At 36.6% G+C, this 25,667-nt stretch overlaps 1 protein-coding gene across 8 annotated transcripts in view; it reads right to left on the reverse strand.

The window, feature by feature from the left end:
* The window catches only part of CNTN4 (contactin 4), a 902,287-nt gene that overhangs the window by 455,527 nt on the left and 421,093 nt on the right, over positions 1-25,667 (reverse strand). For all 8 annotated transcript variants that reach the window (XM_077772911.1, XM_077772904.1, XM_077772907.1 and 5 more), the window contains one exon: positions 13,405-13,546. In XM_077772911.1, coding sequence (XP_077629037.1) covers positions 13,405-13,459 — 55 coding nt within the window. In that variant the 5' untranslated portion in view covers positions 13,460-13,546. The remainder of the gene's footprint in view (positions 1-13,404; positions 13,547-25,667) is intronic.

Below are 25,667 nucleotides of genomic sequence, written 5' to 3' on the forward strand. Positions count from 1 at the left end.
GTAATTCAGAATCCACTGAAGATAAAGTAAATGCAAGTGTTTTGCATGCAGTAGAGTTCAGTGGGAAAAAGGAAGGAGGTCATGTTCCTTTGTTACTAATAAATGATGTCAACAGACATTATTATCATACCCTGATTATAGACCAGTCACTGAGCTAAATATATTAAGCCTCATTTGTTAGAGAATTAAGCAATTTCCTCCAGTAACTTAGTAACCACACGTAGAAAGATTTTGAACCCAGATTTATCTCAGCCCCAGACCATGGTCTTATCCACTGTAGGCTGTACCAAGGCAGTGACTTAAGAAACTGTAACAATATGGTTCATTGAGAGCACTGTATTTTCCCTGGAGTTCTCACTTAAATCAGTCAGGACACATTAGTTTGAAACAAATTGTTTCAGCATACAAGATTATAAACTCCTTAAATCCATGGACTAAACCACAAATATCTTGGTATGTTCAACATCTATCAGTACACAGAAGATAGTACATGGTTAGTAATTTATTACATAGGCTAATAAATTGATAAATAAAATGTAGGTAAATATTTTAAAAAGAACCAAAAGATCTAACATTAACAATCTAATCTCTTCTAATTTATTTGCCAGTGTATCAAAAGACTACAGGGTATTATTAGCCAAGTTACCTAAAACCACTATCACAGGTGGTAAAACAGCTGACAAAGGCCATCACAAACTTCTAAAACACTCTTAACAATAAAACTGTATGCCCATTTACATAGAGAGTATAGACATGTTTTGATGTGACAAAAACAAAGCTATCAAGTCCAAGTCCAATCGGGAAAAATTACTACTATCTTATTAAAAGTCAATCAAACATTCCCAATATTTGATCTTTGCTCTGAAAGCAGTGGGGCATGTGAACTTGAGCAAATGAATTAATCTTTTTGCACTTTGGTTTTCTCATCTGCCCAAAGAGAAAGAGACTGGAAAATAGCACAACTTTGACAGTCGGGGAGTCTCTGACTGTTGAAGTAGCATATTTGCTACAATGGATCCTTAGGTTAACTACTAGACTCATCTTCAAAGCTCATTAGAAAAAAGCAATGCTTTCTTCTGCATCTCAAATTTATCCTGACTTATTCAGACACTTGTTTCCATATCAACAAGTGGAATGCATTTCTAGGTGTGTTAATTCCTGTCTGGTATAGACATCACTTAAGCGGAAGCAATATAGTTGACACCAGGGAGTTTATATTGATTTTTATTTCTTTTAACTTAAGTAGTTCAAATAACATTGTTGCGTTCATACTTTTCAAATAACCTATTTAACATCAAACATTCTGCAGATACTTTGTCAACAAAAAAGGCCCCCCCCTTTTCCACATCCATTTGCATGTATTGTGTAAATACACTTACTTGCCTGGACGTATGTATAAAATATTATTTTAACACAAGAATACTCATTTGTATGATTATATAAACACACACATTTTTACATATGTATAAAGTTTTATTGAAACACAGACACATTTACATGTATTGTGTATGGTTACGTTAGTACTGAAAGGGCAGACTTGAGTAGTTATAATAGAAACTGTATGGTCCCTCAAACCTAAAATATTTACTATACAGCCTTTTGAAGAAAATGGTTGATGACACCTGACCTAAAAGAAACCTCAGACATCTTCTAGAGTAGTGAGTCCATTAAAAAGAGAATGCAAATCATACAGGTAATTTTAAGTTTTCTAGGAGCCACATTTTAAAAAATTCAACTTATTGAAATCAAAAAGGAAACCAAAAAAATAGTTCACCCATTTCTCCTCTTTTTGCCTTCCCTTTTTGTATCAAAACTATTTACAAAGCTTTGACTTGGGACATAATCCTCAGGTAGGAGGAAGTTTAATCACAAACTCAATGTAGGTTTTTAATTTTGTCCACCTGGGGGTTTGGTGCAGACAGGCAGGAAATCAAGAGATGTTCTGCTTCCTAGAAATGCCAACATGGGACAAAATTAATGACAATGCTCATCCTGCTTCCTCAAGATCACTCACACACAGTTGGTCTCTGCACCTACATTAGTGCCCCTGTCTTGTTCAGGCAGGAATCCAGTACCACACCTCAGGTGAATTAAAGTCAGAGTACTCTCACAAAGAGGCGTAGGCTTTTTTTTCTCTTCCCCTCTTAATACAGAATCTGCACTTTGGGTGTGGGCTTGAGAGAACTGAAACCGCCAATGTCCATAAAAACACACTAGGAGGTATCTTAATAGAGCAGTGGAAGAAGACTGAAATGAAAGTTCGGGAATGTGGATCTGATTATGCCACTAATTATCTCTGTGTCCTTGGACAAACCAGTTAACTTGTCTAAAATAAGGAAGCTGGGAAAGGTCTACAACCCTACAACCCTGTAATCCTGTTAATTATGTATAAGGGAAGTTGGGACTGAGTAATGCTGACTTCCTGACAATAAGATAGGCTCTTTAAATAAAATAAAATATTTCATAAGATTTTAAAATGTTTAGTTTTCTTCTCAAAAGATTTTATTAAAATATAATTCACATGCAATACAATATACCCTTTTATAATGTACAATTAAATGGTACTACAATCTGAATATTTGTTTTCCCCTCAAATTCCTATGTTGAAATCCTAACCCTGTGATGATACTAGGAGGTAGGGGCTTTCAGAGGTGATTAGGTCATGAGAACCGAACCCTCATGAATGGGATGAATGCCTTGACAAAACGGATTCTAAAGAGATCCCTTGCCCCTGATCATGGGGGCACAGAGAGAAGCTCACAACCTGCCATTTGGAAGAAGGTCTTTTTCAACATAACATAAGCAAGCTGGCAACTTGATTTTGGACTTCCTGCCCACAGAAACTGTGAGCAACAAATTTATGTTGTTTATAAGCCACCAAATCTGTGGTTATTCCAGCCTTAACAGACTAAAACAAGTAGTTTATAGTATATTCATAAGGTTGTGTAGTCATCACTACATAATTCCAGAGTATCTTCATCATCCTAAAAGAAACAATATACCCAACAGCAGTCACTTGCTGTCCTCTCTTAGGTCCCCCTCTGGGAAATCCTAATCTATTTTCTGTCTCTACAGATTTCCATGTTTCATATAATTTACACAAATGAATTCATAAAACACATGGCCTTTTCTGTCTGGCTTCTTTCACTTAGAATATTTCAAAAGTTGGGGTGCCTGGGTGGCTTAGGGTTAAGCATCTGACTCTTGATTTAAGATCAGGTCATGATCTCAGGGTTCCTAAGTTTGAACCCATGTTGGGCTCTGTGCTGTGTCAATGCAGAGCCTGCTTGGGATTCTTTCTTTTCCTCTCTCCCTAGCCCTCCCTTGTTGGGCATGCTCTCTCTCACTCTCAAAATAAATAATCTTTTTAAAAACGTAAAAAAGGAATATTTCAAAAGTTTATCCATGTTGGGAGTATCAGTACTTCATTTCTTTGTATGGCTGAATAATACTCCAACAATAAAACTCCACATTTTGTTCACCCATTCATCAACTAAAGGCTTGTTCCACTTTTTGACTATTATAAATAATACTGCTATGAACATTTCTGTACACATTACTTCTATTCTAGCCAATGTGTTTTGCAGGTTTTTCTGTTAGAAATTATGCTTTTCAAAAAGTCCTCTAGGGGTGACTGGGTGGCTCAATTGGTTGGGCATCTGATTTCAGCTCAGGTCATGATCTCAGTTTGTGGGTTCGAGCCCCGCGTCGGGCTCTGTGTTGACAGCTAGCTCAGAGCCAGGATCTTGTTTCAGATTCTGTGTCTCCCTCTCTCTCTGATCATCCCCTGCTCATGCTCTCTCTCTCTCTCTTTCTCTCTCTCTCTCTCTCTCTCAAAAATAAAGAAAACATTAAAAAAATTAAACAGACAAACAAAAAGTCCTCTAGTCTTCAATATTTCACTGTTTTTGCTATATAGAAGACTTTGACATTCTTTCTTCTATATAGGCACCTGAGAGGCACTGTGATAAACAAAACATTTACCCAATTCTTTGAGTCCAGTCCAAAGTTTAGAAACTTTACATTTTGTACCTCTTTCCTCTATACCTGTCCCCAGCGAACTTCCCCTGAGGCTCAGGGTTACCAGCATGGGGTTTCTATTTCTGTAAAGTCAAGAATGAGAAGGGAATTCTTCTCAGCTACAGTTTTAAACTAAGGATTAATAGCTGTTAGTCCTGTACCATCTATGGCATTGCTAGTCAATAAAATATAATGTGAGCCACATTATATATAATTAACATTTTTCTAGCACCTACATTAAACGAAAAACAAACTGGTAAAATTAATGTTTTGTTTGGCCTAATGTATTCATTTCAACATGTAATTGGTGTAAGAATGACTAGAGGTATTTTATATGTTTTCTTTGTATTAGATTTCCAATATCCCAGGGCAAACACGGAAAGACAATGATGTGAAGGTGGAGGCAGAGACTGAAGACATACATCTACAAGGCAAGGAATGCCAAGGACTGCCACCACGAGCAGAAGGCAAGAAGAGTCAAGAAAGGATTCTTCCCCAGAACCTGCAGGGTGAGCGTGGCTTTGCCAACGTCTTGACTTCAGACTTCCAGCCTCAAGACCCATGAGAGAGTAAATTTCTGTTGTTTTAAGCCACTTAGCTTGTGGTAATTTGTTTCAGCTGCCCTAGGAAACTACTAAGATTTGTGGAACTGTTTTGACTAGTCACATGTCAAGTGCTCAATAGCTAAATGTGGCTGGCACAAATTTGAAAACTTTAGAGGGGGTCTTCTGTGGCCTTTTTCCAAATCCTGCTGTATAATAGAGAACCTTGGACACCCATCTCAATTCAGATCTGAAGGGGTGAGCCATATCCCCTGGAATTATTTCTTTCCAAAACAAAATGATATATTTCCTTCCTTCAGGGAAAGGATTCTAGATTACTCTGAGAAGACCAAACAACCTGACAATCCACTAGGGGTTTTGTAAAATATCTTCTTTTATCTCTCTAAGCACAGAACTCATACCTAATATATGTACACTATTGTTTATCAAAAAGATGAGTAATTATACAGTATTTCTAGCCTCAAGAGACATTTTTCTTTTATTTTCTGCTTTCCCAAGATTCTACCACAGACCACACAGTGCTATTTCCTTTTAAAATTAAATAATAACATCTTTTTCTGAATTCATTACATCATAAAACAGATAAAAAGCACAGGCCAATATCACACCTGTTAGTGGTTTACAGGCAATGAAACAAGGCTAAGCAGAAAAATTTAATTATTTCAGTACTCTGGACACCTCTTCAACATAAAAAGCCATTACTTTATATTAGCAGGTATTCGGTAAGGTGCTCTGAAAGCCAGACTGAGTAAAAAGACAGCACGTATACGAGGGTGGGGTGGGGAGGGGGGAAAAGTAAGCCACTAGATTCTGAATCACAAGGCTTAGATTTCATCTTTGCCATCAATGCCAGGCATATAACCTTGAACAGGTCGCTTACCACTGAGATTCCCATATGTGAAATTGGGATACTGACAATTCCTGCCTTACCTTCCTCTCAAGAGCATTTAATGTTGTTCTGAAGCATTCAAAAGCATCAGAATCTTATAGATCGCTTGTTAAAACACACTGAGAAACTCATTTCCACAAATTCTGATTCTGTAGGTCTGGGCTTGGGTCCAGGAATCTGCATTTCTTCTACATTTATAGGTGATGCTGATGGTGCTGGTACATGGACTACATTCGAGAACTACTGGTCCATAGTATTTCACAAGATGGTGAGCTCCACAGGACAGGTACTAGGTGTCATTAAATATCATATCATCATAGTTAACATCCCAGGCTTTGAGCTGGACAGCTTTGATTCCTTAGTCAGGATATGGAACCCCTCATCTAGGAAATGGGTTATTGTTGGGTTAAATGGGATACTGCACTCAAGAATGTGATACTATATCTGGCACAGATATGCTCAATAAATTTTCACTCATTATTATTGTAGTTGCCTCTAGCCCCTAACAGGCTTGCTGAACAGACTGTTCAGCAAATATTTCATAGTTAACAAGTGCTAAACACATTAAGGGTGTTATTAAAATAGTGTGGGGCAACATCCTCATCAAACTCTGTTTATCACATAGGTGAAGTATCTGGTTGACATCAACAACGAGAATTTAGAGGAGAGAAGAATGGAAGGATATGGCATACTGCAGAGTCTTTGCTCCAGCACATTCCATCACAGTTCATTAGGGGCTTTTATGTGCACCTTTCTTTGTCTTAATTGCTGTTATTGTTGTTGTTGCTTTGTAAAGTGTATTTTAGAAATCTTTCATCATTCTGAACTACAAGATCCTTCTCTCTTTAGATACCGCATCTCTTTGCAAGTTGATAAATTTCTGGAAGCCCCATCAGAGAAACCTTCCTAGCACTTTCCCAGTGCTAGTTCCCCATACAGATGGCTCCCACTGGCAATTGTCCTAACTGCCTTCCCCCTAGGAGGTACACTCTAAATGTACACGTAGATGGATGCCACTGGTTTGCTGCTGCTGGTGATGATGTTAATAATGACATAACAGCAACTAACACTTAGTCTATGTGACTTAGCCAGATACCTTCCTAAGTGCTCTATCATACAAGTTTAATCAATTTAGGTATTTATTTTTCGTAGGTATGATTATTATTATTATTATTATAACCCCATTTTAAAGATGAGGTCATGTTACAAAAGGTAAAGGAAGGGCAGCAAATGAGCTATAAACTCTGCTATGCAATCTTCGACCACTGAAGAAGGCCAGACACCACTGTGCTAAGAAGCTGATACTGGTATCTTCATCCTTCTCATCATTATCACCACCAGTGCCAAGAGGACATGGACTACATTTTACTTAGAACTACATTCTTAGAGAGGAGTGCAATGCCTAGTGCTGGCAGATCCTCAAATGTGTGTTCAATCTCAATGAACAATAGTTCACAATAAATGGTGCTGGCTATTCTTATTTTGTCCAGTTTATAGACTGGGGTGGTGGTGGAGTACCAAAGACTTAGGGAGGCAGAATAGCTAGATAATACAGCTTTTAAATGACAGACCTATCTATTTCATCTCAAAGCCTCATGCTCTTAACTATTAGCACTATTAGGTCTCCAGGTCACATTTTTGAAAATGTCCGAGTTGCCAGACTATTCTTTCACCTGCTATCCTCAAACTCTGGGCTTCATCCCACATCTCAACAGACAATTATTACACAAGCTGATATGAAATGCATAGTTCTGTTTAGATTTTCATCTGTTTTTCCCCTTCTTCCTAATATGTTTCATCCAACAGAATTCAATTCTTTTTTGTAGATACATGTCCTAGACTCTATCAGTAAGAGAGTTTTATTTATAGTTAAGACATCTAACTTGGCTGAGCATATCTAATGAAGCCATTAACGATTTGCTTCAGGAGAGGTCTTAAATTAAATATTTGTAATAACTCTTGGGTTGTATGACTGCTATGTCCATGCCTATGGGGATAGAAAGCTACTGCCAGTTTCTCTATTTACCTCAAAATCTTCATTACTGATTATTATTTTCCCACCATGAAATGTACTTAAATACTTAAATTGATATTCAAAAGGAGTTTTTTTTTTTTCTGGGCATAATTCTTTACATTCTTTTTCCTGAATTTTCATCACTGGAGTCCCTGCTTTTTAATCTAGTTATTAGCTCTCTTGCAAAATCTTTCTACTGCTTTGGCTACATTTCATAGCCATGGTTAGAAGACAGCACAGGGGAAACAGGAAATCCATTTTTTGGCTTCAGTCAGCATGACTATAAATGCACTGGCAAGCCAGATTTTTAGGAAAAGAAACAATAAAATAAGAGGTCACTACAAGACTATGCTTTGCAGTAACTATATGCAAGCTGAGATTTACTCAACTGTTTTTTTTTTTTTAATCTTGAATACTTGCAGCTTTTGCAAAAGCAGAGGCATACTAGGTTTGATATCTATCTATAACTGTTAATCATTTGAATGTTGCCTATTCTGTTTTTTCTGGAAAAAATATGAGAATATAGAGAACTAAAATATTGTACTTGGCTGCACTGTGAGCATAAGCTCTGAAACTAACATCAGTGTGCTCTTCATCCTGGTGGAGCTAGATGGGCACAATGAAGAAGGGAAGGAAGATGTTTTAGGGATGATCTAGAACTTTGTCAGAATGTTCTGATTATGTGGAAAGATTATGTTCATTGAGTTCAACATCAACAAATACTGGAAGTTTCTACAGTGTATTTGTATTCTCCTACCCTGGAATAAGTTCAAACCTTAGACAATCTACTATTCTCTCGGTGATAAGAGATTTCCTGAGCCTAAAATCCCTTCTGAAGACCACTGAACATCTCCAATTACTCTAATTACAGATATTGGCAATTTCACTGTCTTAGATTCAAGGTACATGAATGTGATTAAACTATTCAGCCCAGAGCTCTTCCTTGCTCCACATTTTGCAAACACTCACCAATTCTAGAATAGATCTCTCTTGAATTATACAGGACCTTTACTCCAATGCCTACCCCCAGATGCAGCTGTGATAACAGCATGGATTTTGTGAGCAAGTCAACAAAAGGGTTGCATTTGGAAAGAATGCACTTTCTCAGAAGGAGATAATTACTTAAGCTGGTAAACTGCACCACAGAGATGGGAACAAATTTAGCCTCCTTGGAACCAAAATCAACTGAGAATATATCAAAAATACATTTTTTCCCCATTAATTCACAGAGGGTATTGAAATGTCTTCATGCTTCTTGCTGCATATGAACAAATAAATGGATCAGCCATTTTACTCTTTCTTTCAAAGTCTGCCAATGTGAACAGAACCAGTAACACATGGTAAGGCAGAAGACCTATGTAAAATTTCATATTGAATAAAATTTGAAGCTTACCCCTAATGCTCTCAGAATATATATCTATATGCTTCTCAAACCATGTGCATAGCCAAAATAAAAAATGTTTGAGTTGAAAAGGACTTTAGGAACCACTCGTTTAATAGCCTCATTGTACAGAGGTGTAAAGTGAATCCCAGAGAGGCAAATATGACTTGCCCAGCACCTGGCTAATAATGCAACTAATTAAACAGTAACAAGAATAAAAGAAGTAGATCCAGTAAAATTATCTGGATCCAGAACCTAGATAATACTTAAGATGTATCTATATATAGGCATATTATATTCACTCATATTAGTACTTATATCCATATATACATATGTGTGTGTGTATATATATATCATAGTCAACACTTCAATAATCTGTCAAAGCTATGTTTCCTGTCTGATTTCTTTCTAATTATTGACATGACCAATATTACACCATTGTTCTGCTATTAATTGGTGTGTATATACTTTTGGTTTGGATTCCCCCCAAAAGCAGAGTCTGAGGGAAGGATATGGGAAAAAAAAACTGTTATTTTTTTTGGCAGATGATCCCAGGGAGGAGGAGAGAAGCAAGGAAAAGTAGAAGAAACTACTGTGGGCACCTGTGAGTCAGTCTTTCTGTGGACCTCTAAGGAACTGTGTAGAGTCTGCTTAATAACTGTCCTTCCAAATGGCAGGAAGCTTTGGTATTTGTTACTGTTCCTCGTACTTCATTGGTTAAGAAATGTACCAGAGGAGAGAGTTACCTTCTCATAGCTCTCCTTGCTTGTGACTATAGACAAAGACTGGAGTTAGAAAAATACACAAGGGGCACAGGTCATCCACTGTAGCTGAAGTAAGAAATGGGCAAATGGGTGTTTAATCAATAGCATCTGATACAGAGTTTAAAGTATATAAACTAATTTTAATACTTTATATATTTAAACCTAATATATATATAATATATTATGTATAAACACAATATATATTTTAGGTTTATACACACACATACATATTTAAATACATATTATAGATTATATTAGGTTGTACATNTATGTATATACATATACATTATATATGTACGTATATATAAGTACATATAAGTATAAGTACTTATATACATATAAGTACATTATATATATGTATACATATATACATATAAGTACATATATATATATACGTACGTATATATACGTATACATATATATATGTACTTATTGAATGGCACTGTTCACTAGGCATTTTGAAGATGCTGGGGATAGGGCAGTGATCTAAAAAGAAAGAGTATCTGCCTTAATAAGGTTTCAAGCTAGTGGGGAAAGGCATTTTAGTATAAAGACAAATAAAATATACAGATATTCATATACTTACAAGAATTCTAGAGAAAAATAAAATAGTAAGATGGGTACAAAGCATTGGTGAAAGAAAATAGTTATTTTTTTATATTAATTTGCTTATTGTCATCAAGAAAGGCCTCACCAATAAAGTGGCATTCAATAAGGTTAAAAAGAAAGCAACAGGGACACTTAGAGCAAGAACAGAGTTAGTACAGAGACCCCAACATCTAGTGTACTTGGCAAAGTATATAATAACAAAGAAAAAAACAAGTGCTTGAAATAAACTTTGCAAACTGGAGACCATTTGGTCTGTTTCATGCAGCCTTTTATTTTAAAAATTAATATGAATTTGCTGGCAGTATTAAAAAATTGGGAGATTTATGCATAAAAGTTTTGAAGAACTAGAAGACCTGGCATGAAAGACTAGAGCCAGACACTGTTTTGTAATTTAATGGGATATGTTTTCTCTGGTTTTCCACAATTATCAGCATCTTATATGTGAGAGTCGCTACTTCTTGAAGAATGTTTCACTCACGTGTTAGCCTCCTTGTTTTTTCAGGTAGCAGAGTTTTGTGATCCCTAGTTTAAATTCATTAAGAGACAGAATAATAAAATCAATTTTGTAGGGACTGAATTTTCAGACTGCTGGCATCAATAGTCCTTTCTTCCTACCTTAATTCCTTCCTTCCTTCCTCTCTCTCTTCCTTTCTTCTTCAATTCCTTCCTTCCTTAATTCCTTCCTTCTTTCCTCCCTTAATTCCTTCCTTTCTTAATTCTTTCCTTCCTTCCTTTCTTCCTAAGTAATCTCTATACCCAACATGAATCTTTAACTCACAATCCCAAGATCAAAAGTTGCATGCTCTACTGACTGAGCCAGCCAAGCACCCCTCTTAAAAATATATATATATAGTCAGAGACTATGACTAGCATTTAGCAAAAGAGGAGAACATTTGCACTGTACCATAAATTACTAATTATTAATTGCTAATTAAGTAATTAGCAAGGTACATCTCTTGCAGAAGTCTGCTTATTCATTTGGATCTTTCTTATGGAAAAGAAACATTTGAGATTCACTGATTATGGTAAATATAATAGGCATACATATTTTCCTTGCCAAAACTTACCATGAAAGGTACGACTAAGTATGTATAGAAAAGGAAAAGAATGAGAAGCTAAAGCAGTAAAAGAAATCTGTTCAAAATTCAGTGTGGAGTGCTAGATAAATTAATGAAATCAAGACAAATAGCAAGAAAACAAAAGCATTAATTAAAGCTTGACTTTACCTACATTGAAGGAGGCATATAGAAAGAGAATATTAATGCCATGTGAAACAGTTCACAAAAAAAGGCTCACAAAAACACTCAACATACTGATTTCCTACGAAAAGGTAAGTGAGGAAAAAAAAGATACAGATACATTTTCAGTGAAAATTCCAAGTTTTTCAAAACACAACTGAGGAGATTAATGTCTTCCTTGATTTGAAACTCTTTAATTTCTTGACATCTACACAGTGCAGTGGGTTAAATAAGCTCATTGCTATAGTCAAATACTGAGAAGTCAGTTCACTGCTTTAAACTTTAAAGAATATGTTCATCCCAGAGTCATTAGAAATTAGTCAAAATGACTCAGTTGAGGCCTCTTAAGAGGGTCAAAGTACATAAAAATCCTGGAGAAAAGCAACTGAGGCAAAGAGCCTGATGTACTTTGCTGGGATGACAAGATTTAGACTCTGACCAGATGAGGAAGAGAAGTGATAAAGCTAAAACAGATAACTAGATGCCAAAATGTCCAAAACTAGGGAAATGTGAGCATGTTTGTGAAGGCAAGAGGTTGAGGATTTAAAGGCAAGGCATTACTAATGAGTGAACGAGTGTTTGCACTTAAAAATAAACAAAACAGTAAGAATGCAAACCCAAATTTCAAGAATAAATTTGCAAGCATGAACTGGACTAATCAACAATATAGCTAAAATATTGTATATTATAACAATCAAAACTATGGATTCTGGAATTAGTCTGCTTGAGTACGAAACTTAACAGCTCCTACCACTTACTGGCTTGGTGACCTTGGGGAAGTTTCTTAACTTCTTGCTCTTTTAGTAATATAAGAGAGATGCGAGTACAAATAAACAGTTAATACTTCTTTAGTGGTCATGGCAGAATGAGATGAGCAAAGTACAAGAGCTTAGCATAGTGTCTGGCATGGAGTAAGCGACCTATACATGTTATATTACCATTATTACCTTTAATTATTTAACAGTTGCAATTAGTCCGTTCTATCAAGGTTTCAGTCTAAATAGCTATAGAACTCAGCTAATACAGCTTTAGGGGAGCAATAATTGTGTCTTACTTGCTCAGGATTATATTCTCAGACACCAGAACAAAGCTGACTTTGCAACATACTCAGTAATATTCTTTGAATGAATTCATGGATCGCAGTAATGGTGAACCAAAAGTCCTAAATGCAGATATCCAGGTGTCCCTTTTGGACCTGACACTCTTAATGACAAAGCAGGTCAACCAGACTCATTTCAAAAAGGTCTGGAAAGATGCCCACCATCCCAACCTGAAAACTAACTCCCAGCACATATTGGACTTAGGTTCCCTCAATGTTTGAATTATGTGTGTCAACTGGTAGGCTCATACCTTCCAGGAAATGGAAAAAGCAATAAATAATATGTTTGAACTTTTCAAAACCCTTGTCTACTAGTTGACCATAGGTATATGGTAAAAAAAAGTCTCCTTTCTTTTTACTTTCCAGCTCCTGCTAACCATAGGTGTATTGAAAAGAAAAAGACAGGATCAAAAATGCAGCAATATTAACAAAGACATTGAAAGAGCGACCCAAATAAACTTCCATCCACTGACATCTAAGTAGGTAATACTCTAAACTATATTATCAGTTTTATTTCCCAGTATCTCTGCAATTGAGCAGTGGGATGAGCAAAAATAACAACTTTCAAACTAAATAATGGCTCAAAGAACTCTAAAAGGACCAGATAGACAGGCGAAACATCAGTGTCTCGCTTTGGACACAACACCATGAAAACAGCCACTAAAAGACCATCAGGAAAGTAGATTCAACAGTGTCAGCAAATGCTAGTCATATTAGTGTGCACTCTTATGATTTTATCATTGCCATTGAAGGCGAAGGCCCACTTTTGAATTAGTGTGAAATACAGTGGCATTTTTAAATAAAAAAGTTTTTAAATGACACTCTACCTGCAAGGCACAACATGAATGATTGCAGTACCAGCAGTTCCCATGGCAACCTCATCTTCAGTTTCTGAGGTCAAAGGAGTTTCAAGTCCAATATCAAGTGAATAGAATCGCTGCTTCCTTAAAGTTCTGTTCAACCTTTAATCTGTGGGAAAGAAGAAACATTACAATGAGATTTGCAGATACTTCTCTTTGTGTTCTCTGCAAATTTGTCTTTATCTGAAAACAAACAAAATTCACTTGTGGAAAAGTACTATTAAAGTATGTTAAATTATGGATATGAAACAAATAAGCTTCCTTTCCTCTTCTTCCAAATAATACATGGACAGGGATGAGCTGACATGTCCCTGTGGCTACTGAGTGAAAACAAGAAGAATTCTGATTAGATGTGAACCAATCCAAAGGCAGGGCAATGGACTATTTTTCTTTACGAGGTCCTATCCAGTCCTGTATTTTCCAGTCCCTTCTCTTATTTTCCAATTAATAATCTGCTAAAAAAGTCAGAATGAAGAGCTGCCTCTGAACAAGACAGGGTTAACACTGCTGGAGCATGAGGAAAAATTCCCAAGTTTTGGAATACAGTTATATGTGGGAAAATTATAACTACTCTATCAATTTAAACATTTTTTCCTTATGTTCTAAGTTTCATCTCTAACATTAAATAAAAAGTACAGCTTCAGTGCTTACCATAAAAAAAAAATCCTACCAACTATGAGTACGTGGCAACTAGGTTCTTTTGGACAAATCCCAAACATGTAATTCTTCCATTATCTAGGAATCTTAAAACAGGAGAACTCTGTAGTAGAGAAAGGTTCCATTCTATTCCAAAGGCTACAAAGCAAGTAAGTATGAGTGAAGGAGGCTGGCAAACATGGGCCCTCTGGAGAACACAGCCATGCCCTGCATAGAGCTGGAGGGTGCTCCTTAGCTCAAGCTAATGGCTAACATATGGGGCACAGACCCAGGATTGCAGGACCACCTATGAATTTTCAAAGAAAATGTGCAAATATTATTGTATTTTGAAAAATCTCCAGGGACAGCTGGGTGGCTCAGTCAGTCAAGCATCTGACTTAAACTCAGGTCATAATCTCACAGTTTGTGGGTTCGAGCCCCACGTCAGTCTCTATGCTGACAGCTAGCTCAGAGCCTGCAGCCTCTCTTTGGATTCTGTATCTCCCTCTCTCTCTCTGACCCTTCCCTGCTCATGCTGACTGTCTCTCTCTCTCAAAAATAAGTAAGACATTAAAAAAAATCTCCCAAGTTTTAATGTTTATATATTTTTGAAAGGCAGGGGAGGAGCAGATTGAGAGAGAGAGAGGGAAACACAGAATTTGAAGCAGGCTTCAGGCCCAGAGCTGTCAGCACAGGGGCCAATGCGGGGTTCGAAATCATGAACCGCAAAGTCATGACCTGAGCCAAAGTTGGATGCTTAATCTGCTGAGGCACCCAGGCACTTAAAAAATCTCCCAAGTGTTAAATATTGGAAATTAGTTCAAAATATTTTTTTAAGAACAATGTATGAACCAAACAAAGCCAAATCATTTTTGAGTGCCAAAGGTTTGCAACATGACCTTAGAAAACAGAACTCTCTACTACATTGTTCTCATCTACCCATCCCTTCTCCCTCCATACTGCCAGTCAGCCATGCAGTTCCATATATGGGGCACCTTCTGCTTGCAAAACACTAGGTGAGTCACTGGACCTGCTAAAATGCAGATAACAGTTGTAGCCTCAAAGATCTCCTCCTACTACAGGGAGGGCAGTTGCCCACGTTCCAAAAAAACTGCAATACAAAATGCCACTCGGAAGGAAGGAGGAAACTTCCTGGAATGTGAGACCTTAAAAAGGAGAAGAGTTACCACAGGGTTTTCAAAGATGAGCATGATGCTTTCTACCTAAGAGTGAGTCAAATAAAGGAGAATGCTAGGAAAGTGGGAGTCTCAGAATCTCTTTGCAAGTCTGGCTACAACTAGATGCATGGTCCTGGATATGCACCCCATCATCCCTCCCTCTCAAGATTGTTTCAAGGGATACCTTCTTAATAAGTAAGTGAAAACTATATAGTACCATACAAATGCTTGATATTATTATTGTAGCTCCAATATTTTTAATTTGATAATAACCTGGTATTTCTCATCTCACTCTCACTTATAAGGAAATCACCAGGAGTGAACACAGGCTCACATGAAAACATGGACCAACACAAGCTTGTGAATTAAGGACTCTTAGCATTAATTTATACTGCATGATCACTGAGAAATCTTTATGTTTACCAGAAAGCTAACAGAGAGTGAAGAACCATCATTAGAGAACTCATCCTTCTTTTGTGCCCTTAAATAGCTAAGTTTCTGATAAAGCTAGACTTAATATGTTGTGAAGACAAAAGGGACTCTTAACTTCTGATCTGCTGATGTGGCTGAAAGAAGGCAGAGTCTCTAATTGGGTATGTTCAGATACTCTTCTGACATATGCATGGTGATTAGGCCATTTTAGATAAACAGGATGTGCTGATCAATGAAAACTATTAATGTCTTAAGCAAATGATCAGGGTATTAATAATTAATTTTTTGAGGGAAATGTCATCTCAGACCTGGGGATTGATTTACAATGTTAAGCAGTTTCTTGAAGCAATTAAAATTAGCTTAGGAAATGTATCCAATTTCATGATAAAGATTGAATTCATGATATGATGCTATTTACAGTATGTGTTAAGAGCTGTAGATTTTTAAGGATGAAGGAATTCAAGAACCCTATTGGTATTTATTTACAGTGAAGAATGTAAGGTTCACCTTTACTAATCAGAAATAATGGGGTCATTGACAGTAATTTGTCTAGTGGTTAGTATTAGCCACAGTACCAGGTTTTCTGTATGGAGCTGAAGATTCATGAATCTCATGTGGAACTGTGGTACAGGATACAAAGTTTCATAATTTCAGTTTTTCTGCTAAAGCCAGAAAGAAAGCTTCAGGATGAGCCAAGAGTTATGGTGGTAATAGATCTCTCCTGTAGCTCAGAGCTCTCCCTGGTTTTTCCTAACATGGCTATAGCAAAAGGTAGTATACTCAGCAGTAACTTTGAGACCTTGCCCAAGAATTAGACTCGTAAATCCTACATAGGAAGCCTAACAATGAAAGAGGACTCAGTTGCTTTCTCTGGCTGAGCCGGAAGGAGATTAACTGAGAATTCTCAGGATATTTTCACACACTGCTAAACAGAGCCAAACTCCTCTAGCCTCCAACCCTTCAAACAATTCTGATGCTCTTATACTAACAGTAATACCAAAGACCTCCCTGTAAAGTATTTAAGGCAAAAGGATTCAGTTCTCCCTTAAGAGTCCTGGCTTCCAACAACCTAACAGGACTGTTCATACAATTACGTGATTTAGTGCTCTGCTAAATTAAAATTCTGCTGGTATCCAAGTAGCTCAAATTGAGTTCAACAAATAAGTAGACGTGTTTATTGTGCAATAGGAACAGTATGAGATGTTAGGTATGCAAAGGTAATGGAGGTAAGTCCTTGTCCTCAAGGAGCTCACTGTTGGCTTAACAAGAGAGGGAACTAAACCAGGCATTTATGCGTTCAATACACATTTTAAGTCTACAAGGTGTGAAGGATGCAAAAGAATATTATCTAATTGGATTGGGAGTGGGGCAGTGGGGCAGGGGCTTCAAAAAAAGCTCTCCAAAGGGTTTAAAACAGTTCAACTAAGTTGAAAGGATCAGTAAGAGTGAAGAAGGGAATTCTAAGCCAAGGGATATGGAAAACACACAGGCCTGAAGCTGAGAATTTAGAGTTCAAGTTACCACAACACAAGATAATGAAAGCAGCAAAGTCTGAAGAGTCAGTCCTGTGCTCTAATCATGGATCTCCCATCCTCCAGCTAAGTGGCTCATTTGTAAAATAGTGGCAATAATACCTGTGTTCCAGTCTTACTGGAAGAATTAGTGAGAATTTATGCAAGGCACTGAGTACAGGTCCTTGACACTTAACTGCCATCCTTGTTAAAAATAGCCCATCCCAGCCTAAGTCAGAGGCCTGATATCCAAATTGCCCTGAATGTATACTAAAGAATTTGGACTTGAATCTGAAAGCTAAGAGGATGAGGGGAATGACTTTAAACAGGGAAAAGACCTAAAAAAGGTTTATTTAGGAGTATGGTGATCTGCTGTAAATGCAATCTCCAGAAGCACAGAATATCTATTCTACCCCATTTGCTTTTCTATTCTGGTCAACAAATGAACTATATCTCTAATTACTAAGTATACTTTCAATATATAATAAAAAATTCAAGTCCTCATGGCAGCAAGACAGAGTAGAAAAACACTGGATTTGGAATTGAACACATGGAGTTCTTTCTTTCTGGTTTGTCTCAGTTATCAGACTTGGGGGAAGGCATTTAATCTTGGTAAATATATTTGTCTATAGATTGGTGATCCTGGCATGAATCCTATCTTTCTCATAAGCATGCTGTATAGGTCAAATGACATGCTTTGAAAGTGAATATTAGCTATTATTATTATTATTATTATTATTATTATTATTTAGGTGGAGATTAAAATCCTCCACACAAATGATATTTCAACTTTATGAAGGCAGGGAATCGTTGCTTATTCATTGATATTTAAGAGACAAATGGAGGGGTGCCTGCCTGGCTCATTAGGCTAGACATCCGACTTTGGCTCAGGTCATGATCTCACAGTTTGTGAGTTCAGGCCCCACATCCAGCTCTGTGCTGACAACTCAGAGTTGGGAGCCTGCTTTGGATTTTGTGTCTTCTTCTCTATCTGCCCCTTCCCCATTTGTACTCTTTCTCTCTCTCAAAAAATAAATAAACATTACAAAAATTAAAAAAATAAAGACACATGGACAGTGCATGGCATAGACTAAGCAGTCAATATTTGATATGTAAATGAAGGAACAAATGTAACGAATAACTTTTGTGGACATCACATGGGCTTTTACATTCCCTTCTTATTTTAGCCTTCATAAGGACCCTGATGGTCAAGCATCACTATCTTCTATAAAATTATAGCCTTGGCAATTAGATTGTGAGAGGTTGTGGAACTTGACCAAGGCCAAATGTCTAGAAATCAATAGAGCCAGTACTCAAATCTGTGCCTTCATACTTTAAGTACTGTGCTCTTTTCTACCAGTGACAGAAATGTAAATAAAGCTATGTTTCTTATAAAACTTGACATAAAGCTCTGATAGTGATTCTCTTCTAATTCTGCTTTTCATGTTGTCCTGAAGAAATGAAGCCAGAGGCCAGTAAGTAATAGTGTAGAATATGTGTAACATTCATAATGTAAAGTTTCTGCGCTAAGATCTAGTTAGGAGGCTATCTACCACTAGTGTTAATTTCCAAACTTCTTGCAACAGCACAAATATGAATAAGTTCCTTTCCAAGTGTAAGAGCAGTATGAACATTTGTTTTCTTACTAATTATTATTTAGAGTGCCGCCTTTCTTAAGGCAGGGATTTTAAAAAGGATCATGCACATTTCTCAGTTGTATAGTTGAGCATTTTTTAATTCTACAATTAGCTAATGAGGGGTGCAGTCAATCACAATGGCAGGGAAGCAGTGAACAAAACTGAAAGCAAGAGAGAAATATAGCTTCTTTGAAACCAATCTGCCAGTCATTTCAAGGGAAAATGGCATACCGTCAAATCTTAATGTTCTATCAGTCAACAGATATTTACAGAGTGCTCATTATTCAAATAGTAATGTATAGAATGAAAAGAGTCAAGGTCAAGATTTCTACCCACAAGAGTACAACAACTCAGCAGGTAGAAAAGATTACTGATTGTACAAGTGAGTTTGTATGTCAAATGAGTAATACATATAATGCATACTTCCTATGGTTATGGTATCTGGCCTACAGGTTCTTCTTGGAGAGTGAAAATCCCTATCATATCATTCAATCAAATTAGCTTACTATCTTTTCTCCCTGAATCACCTTTGTACTCCACGTACTAGAAAAGACACATTTCCATTTCTATGTCCCTGATGCCTTCCCTGCTTCCGTGGACCCTGCAACAAGTCTCCTTTAGGAATGGTGAGAAAACATGTGTTGCTTGATTTCTCTCATTGGATTGCTCATTCCAAGCAGCTCAAAGAATAGAGAGAACAGTGTCAAGAAGAAAAAATATCTGGGGCGCCTGGGTGGCTCAGTCAGTTAAGCGTCCAACTTCGGCTCAGGTCACGATCTCATGGTCCACGGGTTCGAGCCCTGCATCGGGCTCTGTGCTGACAGCCCAGAGCCTGGAGCCTGTTTCGGATTCTGTGTCTCCCTCTCTCTCTGCTCCATCCCCAGCTCGTGCTCTGTCTCTCTCTGTCTCAAAAATAAATAAACATTAAAAAAGAATAAAAAAATGTTTTAAAAAAGAAAAAATATCAAGGGCCTGGATAATATATTTGGAAAACTCACCTATTTACCAATAGGTAGGCATGCATAAAATAGAATCCCTTATTTAGACTGTACACCACCTAATGGCTGATTGGACTCTATTTCCATCATAAGACTTCATTAGAGAAGACTTTGAGGAATTACAGAGGGTCACTTAAAGTGAACAATCTGCTTCATTTTAAAAGGTGTTTTGGGACAAAACAGTGTCTACCACTTGTGGCAATTCTAACCAGAAATACAATAATGACATAAGGAAGATATACTTGGAGATAGAACCAAGCTAGTCAATATCTCATCATTTCAGTCAATGAAGGATATCTTTTATACGTCCTGAGAGACAAGAGAGTACTATACACTAAATTTTAAAATTTTCTTTTTTTTTCTTTTTTAAAATCTTTATTTATTTATTTATTTATTTTATTTTTTTTAACAAATAGTTTATTGTCAAATTAGTTTCCACATAACACTCAGTGCTCATCCCCACAAGTGTCCTCCTCCATGCCCATCCCCCCCCCCCCCCACATCCATCAGTCCTCAGTTTTTGTCAGCATTCAAGAGTCTCTCATGGTTTGCCTCTCTCCCTTTCCCCCACCATTTCCGCCCTTCTTCTCCCCCTTGTTCCTCCGTCAAGTTCCTCCTAATCCTCCTATACGTGCAAACATATGATATTTGTCCTTCTCTGCCTGACTTATTTCGCTCAGCATAACACCCTCAAGGTCCATCCATGTTGCTACACATGGCCAGATTTCATTCTTTCTCATTGCCATGGAGTATTCCATGGTATAGATAAACCACATCTTCTTGATCCATTCATCTGTTGATGGACACTTAGGCTCTTTCCATGTTTTAGCTATTGTGGAGAGTGCTGCTATGAACATTGGGGTACATGTGCTCCTATGCATCAGCATTTCTGTATCCCTTGGGTAAATTCCTAGCAGTGCTATTGCTGGGTCATAGGGGAGTTCTATTGTTAGTTTCCTGAGGAACCTCCACACTGTTTTCCAGAGGGGCTGTACCAGTTTACATTCCCACCAACAGTGTAGGAGGGTGCCCGTTTCTCCACATCCTCGCCAGCATCTAGAGTTCTCTGATTTGCTCATTTTAGCCACTCTGACTGGCATGAGGTGGTATTTCAGTGTGGTTTTGATTTGTATTTCCCTGATGAGGAGGGATGCTGAGCATCGTTTCATGTGTCTGTTGGCCATCTGGATGTCCTCAATTTTAAAATTTTCTTATTAAAGTTTCTTAAAATATATACCCACAATCACTTTTTCCTTATAAAACCTTAATCTACTTTGATGTTGGACCTTTACACTTTGCTACTTAAGAGAAAATTTAAAAAAAAAAAAAAAAGAAGTAGTCTCAATAATTACAGTGCAGTATTTTAAAAGATCCCTGGATTAAGATTCAGCATAACTGGGTTACTGGCTCAGTGCTGTATTTAATTGCTTGGCAAGTTTATCCATGAATAAAAGAGGAAGGTGAAGTATATTGCTTCTAAGGAATCTTGAAGCCTTGAAGGCCTGGATTGTACCATCATATCCTAGAACAGGTGTCTGTTTGAAAGATAATTAGTGAAATGAATAGTATTCACCATGGCTTTGTCATCATCAAATCTATATGAGGCACTGCACGATTTCTCAGATTACACCATGTTCTCATTCAGCAAAGTTGTATGAGATATGCTTTTAAATTCTATGTGTGGTGCTAAAACATAGCACTTAAATAATAAACCTAGCCAAAGAGGTAAAAGACCTGCACTCTGAAAACTATAAAACACTGATGAAAGACACTGAAGATGACACAAAGAAATGGAAAGATACCCCATTCTCATGGAATGGAAGAACAATTATTATTAACAGTGTCTATACTACCCAAAGCAATGTACACACACATTTAAGACAATCCCTATCAAAATACCAACACCATTTTCTACAGAACAAGAACAAGCAATTCTAAAATTTATGGTACCACAAAGACCCCAAATAACCAAAGCGATTTTGAAAAAGGAAAGCAAAGCTAGACACATCACAATTCTGGACGTCAGGTTATCTTGCAAAGCTGTAGTAATCAAAAAAGTATGGTATAAAAGTAGACACAGATCAACAGAAGAGAAAACACAGAAATAAACAAAAAACTATATGGTCAATTAAATTTCAACAAACAGGAAAGAATATCCAATGGAATAAGGAAAGTCTCTTCAAAAAATGATGCTGGGAAAACTGGATATGCGAAAGAATCAAACTAGACCATTTTTTATAATGTTTATGTTATTAATTTTGAGAGAGGGAGCATGATCAGGGAGAGAGAAAGAGAAAGAGAATCCCAAGTACGTTCCACACCATAAGCATAGAGCCTGACGTGGGGCTTGACCTCACAAACATTAAGATCATTACCTGAGCTGAAATTGAGAGCTGGACGCTTAACCAACCAAGCCATCCAGGTGCCCCGAAACTACGCCACTTTCTTATACCACACACACATATAAAAAAATTCAAAATAGATTAAAGACCTAAATGTGAGACACAAAACCATAAAAATCTTAGAAGAAAACAATGGCACCTCTTTGACATCAGCCATAGCAATTTATTTCCTAGATATGTTTCCTGATCAGAGCAACAAAAGTAAAAATAAACTCTTGGGACTACATCAAAATAAAAAGTGTCTGCACAGTGTAGGAAACAATCAACAAAACTAAAAGACAACCTACAGAATGGGAGAAGATATTTCCAAATGACATGCCCAATAAAGGGTTATTATCCAAAATATATAAAAATATACAAGTAAACAGCAAAAAATAGTGAATCCAATTAAAAATGGGCAGAAGACCTCAACAGACTTTCCTAAGAAGACATTCAGATGGCCAAGACACATCAGATGATGTTCATTATCACTTACCATCAGGGAAATACAAATAAGAACTACAATGAGATATCACCTCACCTCTAAATGGTTAAAATCAAAAACACACGAAACAGCAGATGTTGGTGAGGATGTGGAGAAAAAGGAATACTCGTACTGTTGATGGGAATGCAAACTGGTAAATCCACCGTAGAAAACAGTATGGGGGGGGTCTCAAAAAGTTAAAAATAGTACTATTGTACAATCCAGCAATTGCAAACGTGGGTATTTTCCCAAAGAATACAAACATACTAATTCAAAGAGATAAACACACCCCTAGTTTATAGCAGCATTTTTTACAATAGCCAAGATATGGAAGCAACTCAAGTGTCCACTAAATGGTGAATGGGTAAACAAGATACACCAGATATATATAATGGAATATTATCCTGCCATAAAAATAATGAAATTTTGCCATTTGCAACAACATGGATGGGGCAGGAGAGTATAATGTTAAACAAAATAAGTCAGTCACAGAAAGACTAATACTATATGATTTCACCAATATTTGGAATTCAAAAAACAAAACAAAAGGACAAAGGGGGAAAAAGAAACAGAGAGAGAAAAAAAGAGAAATATCAAGAAACAGACTCTTAATTATAGAGAAGAAACTGATGGTTTCCAGAAGGGGGTGGGGGTGGGGGACTTGGATTAAATAGGTGATAGAGATTAAGGAATGCAGTTGTGATGAGCACCAGGTGATGTGAAGAAGTCTTGAATCACTATATTGTACACCTAAAACTAATATAACACTAATAAAAATAGAGTTACACTTAAACCAAAAATAAACATACAAAATTAAATTCTATGTATGGTGCTATTACTGGAAATTTAATCCTGAGCCACAAATGCATATTCACTGTTCATAGCCTCCACTAAATAATCACTTATAGTGCTAGTGTTCAAGTTTTATTTAATCTTTACTTTTATTAAAGTAATACATAAACATAGCTTAAATACTTAGTTTTACTCCCTGAGGGAACTACTTCCCAGGGAAAATAAGTTTATTTTTCTGGTGTATATATATCTTAATATTGATTTAACACAAATGCTTAAGCTACTCTTTCCTGATTTGGGGGTTTAACGTATTACTATTCTATGGATGATGGTAATTCAGCTCTCTTATATAATCACTGCCAGTGACAGACACATGTGGATAAAAAGATGCATACATACCTGATTGCACTGTTGTTTGAATTTAGTTATATCACTTAATTTAGTTAATAATTTTTCAACTAAGCCCCAGAGTATACTGCTTTTATTTTCTTTAGATTACTTGTGATTTTAGAGTTAATAATTTCTTCTTTATTTGCTTAGGTTTCCAAGTATCTGTCACAAATTTATCCTAAACACTCTACCATATCTAATACTTTCAATATGTTCAAACACATCTTATAGTCCATCAATTTTAATAAATATCTATTTGCAACGTATAAATACTGAACACTTTTATAATTCAGTTGAAAAATAAATGGAAATGGTGTCTGTCTTGTGGCATGACAGCCATGTATTCAAACTATAATTATATATACATATAATTGTACAATATACATAATATATATATAGATAAAACATATGTACTTTATATGTTTGTGTGTTTCCAGTATAATATGTGTAGTTAATAAGCAAAATAAAAGTATATGTGATAAAACTATTAAACAATGTTGGAGGCAATGTAATAATAGGATATACTACAAAAAGCCTGAGGAAATAATAAACAATATATGTCATCTACAGAGTACTCACTGTGTCTATGTAGTAGCCTCTTATAAATATTAACTGATATCATCTTTAAAAGAACCCTTTAGGGGTACATGGGTGGCTCAGTGCTTAAGTGTCTGACTCATGATGTCAGCTCAGGTCACGATCTCACAATTTGTGAGTTCAAGCCTCCCTTTGGGCTCTATGCTAATAGTGTGGAGCCTGCTTGGGATTCTCTCTCTCTCCCTGTCTATCCCTCCCCTGCTTGCTCTCTCTCAAAATAAATAAATAAACATTAAAAGAAATAAATAAAAGAACTCTTTAAGGTAGACAATGTTATTTTCATTTTAAGTGTTAAATAAATTGTCCTTTGTTAGAGCTGACAAGTTAATAGGAACTGGATGTGAACTGTAAGTGTTCTGCCTAAGTTTTTTGGATACACTGATGTGCATTATTTTTAGCGTAAGGTTTGATGAAATTTCAAAAATTTATACACACACCACTACCATCAAGATGTAGAATATTTACATTACCCTTATAATGAACCTTGAAAGTTCAAGTTCAGAGTATAGATATTTAAGCACTATGTTGAAATTCTCCCAAAAAGACAGTGCAGGTGTATTAGAATAACAAGCAATTATAGCATGCAAAAAATACACTGTGTTCTCCTCCTATTTAGACTGCTTCTCAGATACTTCATCCTTCCCTTAGAATGTCATTCCCACATTCGTATACTCTCATTACAATAAAAACAAGAACAAAAGTAGATCACTGCTGAAGACAGGGAAATACAAGGCAGCTCTACTCCTCCTTCCCCTTCCTACGGAAAGCAAAACTAATTGAGTATGGCACTCTTTCCTGCTTAGCCCAAGGGCAGTCCCAGAATCTTTTCAACATAACATTTCAAGTAGACACAACAAAATTAATATGGTTTGCAAGTAAAATTAAAAACTTCTTTGCCTTCCCTATGGTGGTTGAAAACATTGGCTTCAGAATTACAAAAGCCAGGTTCAGATCCCAATTCTAATATTTAGTTGCTGACCTTGGGCAAATCATTTAACCTCTGTTGGTCTCACTTTTCTCTTTGGTAAAGTGATGGGGAAGATACAGTGTTGTTGAGAGGAATATAAGAGAAAATCATTAAATTGGAATTTCTTAGAAAAAGTTGAACATGGGTTTTGAGTAGGTAAACTTGTTGGGAAAAGATGAACAAGCAGTGGAAACTTCTGGCTTTAGGAGGTAAGGGATGAAGGAAGC

This window comes from Crocuta crocuta, unplaced genomic scaffold (assembly GCF_008692635.1).
Source record: "Crocuta crocuta isolate KB4526 unplaced genomic scaffold, BGI_CrCroc_1.0 scaffold489, whole genome shotgun sequence".
In the NCBI taxonomy this organism is placed as follows: domain Eukaryota; kingdom Metazoa; phylum Chordata; class Mammalia; order Carnivora; family Hyaenidae; genus Crocuta; species Crocuta crocuta.